The sequence below is a fragment of the Balaenoptera musculus genome, chromosome 6, assembly GCF_009873245.2.
Source record: "Balaenoptera musculus isolate JJ_BM4_2016_0621 chromosome 6, mBalMus1.pri.v3, whole genome shotgun sequence".
Classification (NCBI taxonomy): domain Eukaryota; kingdom Metazoa; phylum Chordata; class Mammalia; order Artiodactyla; family Balaenopteridae; genus Balaenoptera; species Balaenoptera musculus.
The window spans coordinates 65,197,510-65,203,509 of record NC_045790.1 but is presented as its reverse complement, the minus strand read 5'-3'; the positions used below and the strand labels follow the sequence as shown (position 1 = coordinate 65,203,509).

The 6,000-nt window shown below is 46.5% G+C and overlaps 1 protein-coding gene across 1 annotated transcript; it reads right to left on the bottom strand.

The window, feature by feature from the left end:
* Positions 1–539: 539 nt before the first annotated feature.
* On the bottom strand, positions 540–2,412 carry LOC118897195 (forkhead box protein D4-like 1). Its single transcript, XM_036856158.1, has 2 exons — positions 1,305–2,412; positions 540–1,224 (listed from the first exon to the last, which is right to left on the bottom strand). Exons 1-2 carry the CDS (start codon positions 2,410–2,412, stop codon positions 857–859), a joined length of 1,476 nt encoding a protein of 491 aa, XP_036712053.1. The 3' UTR covers positions 540–856.
* Positions 2,413–6,000: the final 3,588 nt, after the last annotated feature.

Genomic DNA, 6,000 nt, shown 5'->3' with positions numbered 1-6,000 from the left:
TTTTGACATTTCTAATTTTTTAAATTGCCTTTTATTTTTCCCGAATAAACTTTGGCCACTACATCTAAGATTCATGTCATATCGCCCTTCAACTTATTCAGGAGAAAAATCAACGCTTTAGAAAGATGGAAAATAAATGGAGAATATATTTAGATGACCTCTAATTATTTTTCACTTATAGATTTCATACATACTAAATCCCATATTTTAAAAGACAGAATTTTTTCAACTTCAAATATTCGGAAGTTTTAAAAACCATTTTGAAAATGGATTGTTTCTGACGTCTATAATGAATATGAATTGTAAAATTAAATTGTTTAACTGGGAGGAAAAAACTAAGTTTTAAAATAAGTTCCATTTAGAAGGTGAAGTAATATAAAATATAAAATAAACAATGTTGTGTAGTGATTTAGCACTTTATTTAGTCCATATAGTTAGGTTTAATTTTAACACCTCTCCACGGAAGATGGCACATCAGACATACAGATCAGAAATAAATCCTCTGAAATTAAAATTCTACTCATATTACACATCGATTTCAGGAAGACAAAAAGGGCACAAGGATTCTGCGCTGGATTTGGGAATAATACTTGCAGTTTCCAGGGAGTGAAGACGGGGGAAACGTTGTGCATTGGACGATTTATTTTCTTTGTTTTTCTTTTAATAACAGAACAAAATGCCCCACTCACGTTCATAGTTCCTCTGGAAATGTGCAAATCGGAAAAGCCTTGGAAGTCACGACTGGAGGCTGGAAAAGAAATGTTCGACGCTGACGCCATCGAACATTTACGTTCAGGTTGTCTTAAGGGAACAATAACCAACCTTTCCTTTGTAAGTATTTCGCAGCGAACCGAAATTAGTGGTTGCTCCGCTGTAGGATGCAGATACACACTCTTGGTCCCGGCTGTGAAAGGTGGAGTGCGCCAGGGCAGGCGGCGAGGAGAGCGTGACCCCGGGCGGCTCCGCCCTCCAGGTTGGCTCCCTGTCCGCCCCAAGGAGTCAGGCAGGTGTGGGTGCTATTCAAAAGGCCGGTGAGGTCCCCTCTCCGCCCGAAAGGGCGACCAGCGACGTCAGCCTGGAGCCCTCTACTCCAGGCTGACACCCCAGGAGCGCCGCGGTGGCGGACAGGTGCCGGCCCAGCAGAGCGCCCTTGCTGGGAGCGCAGCCGCTGGCAGAGTCCTGCTGCTGCTGCTGCTGCTGCTGCTGCTGCTGCTGCTGCTGCTGCTGCAAAATCGTCCGGGCAGCGGATGCGGCGGCGGCGGAGACGTGGAGCAAGGGGGCAGCGGCCTGAGGATGCAACAGGCACGACGGGCGCTGCAGCAGGTGGCAGTAACCCCACGGGGTCGGGGGCAGACTCTGCGCGGCGCCTGTACCAGCTCCCCGGACCCCTTGCAGGATACTCTCGATGCTGAAGGAGGTGCATCCGCCTGCCGGCCGCGACGCCGGCCCCTTGCCCTCCTCCCAAGGCTGGGAGCCTAGCGTGGGCAGCAGCGCCGGAAGGGCGCCGGGGGTCCCCAGATCCGCGCCTTGCGCTTTCCTGGGCGCCTCAGCTACGCTGCCTACGGCCGGGGCAGAGAGCAGCAGGTAGCGGAGGGGATGAGGATGCAGCAGCGCGCACGGGCGGCTCCCGGGAGTGGAGGCGGGATAGGCCCCCGGGACAGGCTGCGGCGGGGCCGGGGGTCCGAGCAGCATGCCCGGGTAGGGGGCACGCAGGGCGGCGGGCGCAGCGGGCAGGGGGAAGGGGTGGTGCAGGTGGGCTCCCGGAGGCGGGTGGTGGCGCTTGAAGCGCTTCCTGCGCCGAAGGAAGCTGCCGTTGTCGAACATGTCCTGGGAGGCGGGGTCCAGGCTCCAGTAGTTGCCCTTGCCAGGGTGTCCCGGCTCCCGGGGGATTTTGACGAAGCAGTCGTTGAGCGAGAGGTTGTGGCGGATGCTGTTCTGCCAGGCGGGGAACTTGCGGCGGTAGTAAGGGAAGCGGCCACTGATGAAGGCGCAGATGCCGCTGAGCGTGAGGCGCTTGTGTGGGCTGTGCAGAATGGCCATGGTGATGAGCGCGATGTATGAGTAGGGGGGCTTCGCCGGCTGCGGGGCGCCCGCAGAGGCCGCCGTAGACCCCGTCGGTGCCCCGAACTTGGGGCCAAACTCGGAGGAGTCGCTTGGGCCGCCGCCGCCGCTCTCGGTGCGCTCTCCGGGAAGCGCACCCGCGCCCGCGCCGCGCCGCGCCCTCTGCGGCTCCGGCTGGTGCAGCTGCTCTAGAAGGCGCTGGCTTCCCTCCGGTTCCTCGTCTTCCTCTTCCTCCTCCTCTCCTTCATCTTCCTCCTCTCCCAGGATATCGATCGCACCGTCTTCCCTATCGGAGCCCCGGAGGCTGCGCGGAGGTGTGGAGCGAAGTCGCTCAGCTCTTGGCAAGTTCATGAAGGAGCAGGTCCTGCAGAGGCCGGGGAGGTGGCGGCTCTGGGTGGGCTGGGCTGGAAGCCTGTGTTAAGAGTGTTCCAAGAAGCAGAGACGCTCGAGGTTAGCCTTCTAGGTGGTGTTCTTCTGCTGCCGATTTCTCCTCCTTTCCTACACCATCCGGCGAAGATGCACTTTGCCTTTTATTGAAGCTTCTTCTGAGTCCTTGTGTGGTGGACTCCCCCGTCCCCCCTTTATACCCTTTCTTGCCCTACCTCAGAGCGCTCTTCCTTCCTCCCGACGCAGTCCAGTGATGAGGGGTCCTTTGAGCGTTACCCGACGCGGCAAGAGCCTTCAGCTGCCCCCTCCTTACACGCACCAGCCAGCAAGGAAGGTGCTTCACTCCTCAGGCTCGGCCAGCCAGTTGCGCCAGGAGTTGCACAGGCTCTGTTAATGCACTTTGAAAACCGCGCAAATGAAAAAGGGGGTAGGAAAATGTGTACCTGACAATCTAAGGCCACCTCCACATTCAGGCCTCTCTCCTGAAGGATAAAAATAGGAGCTGGGAGAAGGCATTGAAATATGTACGGTGTTTGACTGTAAAGGAATGTGTAACAGTAAATATGTTTTTGTGTTTCATAGCTGGTTAGTTACCCACTTTCACTGGTGGATCGTGTCCTCCACCCAGAATGAGGAGCTGAAATATTTTTAATGTTCTTACTACATTCCCGAGCTCAGAGTGGAGCGTGAGAGGGTGTGGCCTTGTCCCTACTACCCCCTACCTCAGCTTCCCAAAATGTTTTCCCTGACTGAAGTTTTCAGAAAAGACTGAAATGTCCTATCATGAGGTTGTGGAAGTTCAAGGTGGAGGGAAAGCAGGAGGGCTACAGAGAAGTCCCCTTCCAGCAGTGATTCTCAACTTCTTTGAACATTTAACCTCAGTATGAAGTAAATTTTATACCACGATCTTGCATAGACTTATATAACTAAAATGAGTTTCATAAAATAAGTGATCACTGATATTCTTTCATTTCTTTTTTAATGGCCATGACCAACTAAATTGATTTTGCTGCATACTAACCAGTACAAACCCAGTTTGAAATATCCTTTTCACAAAAATGGCCCAACAACTCCAAAGTATACAACCAGTCTGAGACTCCATCTTTCTCTCCCTTCTTCCTTCTTTAAAAAAAAGCCAACATGAAGCACTTTTTACTATAATAATAAATTCTAATCTTGAAACTTATAGGAGGCAAAAAAGGGCTGCAGTTTCAGTGTCTTAAACTAATTCACCAGGTCACCATTCCTTTCTCACACTGGAGAAGAACAAGATGACAGAGACGCTCTGTTTAAGTCACTGGACATCCTTGGAAGTAACATGATTTTTAGATTGGCTTCAGTTAAATTAGTTCAGAGAATAAAGCAGCAGTGCAGTGCAATATAATTTAATGTGTTATATCACTAGGTATCCTATGATAAAATACTAACAGTATAGACTCATAATTTAATACCTACCTACTTGTGAAAAGAATTTGAGGTGGCATCTAATAAAAATTCAGCATAAAAATATTATGCCATTGATTGTTACATAGTAAATCTTCTATTAGAGTTTGTAAAATGACAACAAATTTTCAGTGAGAAATCAGAAGCCGGCTAATATAACAAAAAATAGCTTAAAGGAGTTAGTTTTCTTCAGGATAAAATTTTGAAAACAGCTTTCTTACAAGTCTTTTTAAAGTCTTATCCTCTATTTCTCAGGTGTTTACCCTCTAAGGCTTCTCAGTTGTATGTAGTTTGAAGTAGAACAAATAACAGAAGTTTTCGAGCCTAACAGATTTGTGTTTGAATCCCAAATTAACCAATTACTACTTGTGTGACCTATTAAACTAAGCTTCAGGAGGGCTGGGACAGGTGTCTTATTCAGCCTTAGATTCCCAGATGCCTCCCCCTCAACCCCCTGTAGGTAAGGCACATTTCTTCCAACAGCATAGGAATCCGATTACCTGGGAAAGGGAGCATTGTTAGTTTTCCTACAGTCAACTTCTATGGGGATTTGGGTTATTTAAAAATGAAAGGAGAAAAGTAAGGGCACTAAAAAAAAAAAAAAAAAACGCAAAACAACCCCCAATGATGGAAGTATGTCAAAGAGGGCACTGGGAGACAAGAAAGAGCTGCCAATGGCCAAAGCTGGGGCAATTAGAGCATCAAAATATAGTATTAGATTATTAACCAAAGTATATTCATGTATCTATACTGATAAAAAATAGATGACTGAGTAAATTAATACATGGGGGAAAGAGGCAAATCTCCCTTGCAGAAAACTTCCAAATAAATTATGTAGATATTCCACCCTCTAGGAGGTAGAGCATAACCCCCCAGTCTCTTACCGTGGGCAATGCACAATGACTTCCTTCCAAAGAGAACCATATGAAGTGGGGGGAGGGGGAATAAGTTACCGTGGAGAAACCTGACAAAGGTTTCAGCCAGGTGTCAGGTAATCAATGGCAACATCAACAGTCATAAATCAGGTTGATAGTATGTACCCTTGATATGAGGTGATAAAAATGGAAGACATGACTACCCATGTAGTCATGGGCGGGGGTGGTGGAGGAGGGTGGATGGATATGGGAATTCCCTTCTACTGTCTGCTCTGCTCCCTTTTTCTGTAAATGTAAAACTGTTCTGAAAATTATATTTTATTAAAAAATTAAACAGGAGAAAAAAGGCCTAGTAGCCAAAAAGTAGAAACTCAAATGTCCATCAACTGATGAGTAGATGAACAAAATGTGGTATATAAATAGAATTTTATTCAGCAATAAAAAGAAACAAAATGCTGATACATGCAACAACATGGATGAGCCTTGAAAACATTATGGTAGGTGAAAGGAGTCCAAATAGGCAAATCTAGAGACAGAAAGTAGACAAGTGGCTTCTGGGGAACAGGGGCAGGAGGAAATGGGGATTAACTGCTAATGGATACAGAGTTTAAGAGCTATGAAAATGTTCCAGAATTACTGATAGATAGTGGTACTGGTTGCCACTACCTGTGGATATACTAAAGCCATGAATTGTATACTTTAAAGGGTAAATTTTTTTGCTAATTATATCTAAATAAAATTAATATACAAAATATATCAATGTAAAAATAAATAGCTGTATCAAGAAAAACTAAGTTGAGTTCTTTGGAGATACTCCAAATTATGGCAAGTAATTCCTTAAGGAAAAAAAGGGTGGGGGGACTCTTTCTGTCCCACCTGATTAATTCTTTAGTGTTGTGTTACTTTGTGCTCATGAAACACTGAAACATTTAACATGGGGTCCAGTGCATAGTGGGCACTCAATAATATTTGGAGATTACTTCTTTCCTAACACTGAATAGGGGTTTTTTTCCTGAACAAATCTATCAGGGGGTCATAAACGCCATCCATCCCACTTTGAAAACCCAACCTCTCTAAACTACTGGACAGAAAAGAGGATGTCTGATTTCTCTCCATTTCGCTCTGAAAATTAAAGGCAATTCAGTTATCAAACAAGTTGATTCTAATTTTAAATAAGTTGATTCTAATATTAAGACCAATTCTGAGAAAAAAGTCTAGTTCTTCTTTCTCATCA

Excerpts from the sequence above, each read along its gene's own strand:
- LOC118897195 (XM_036856158.1), bottom strand. The coding sequence starts at position 2,412 with ATGAACTTGCCAAGAGCTGAGCGACTTCGCTCCACACCTCCGCGCAGC. Across the intron at positions 1,225-1,304 it reads CCTGCTGCAGCGCCCGTCGT|CAGCAGCAGCAGCAGCAGCA; the intron begins GCCTGTTGCATC and ends ACGATTTTGCAG.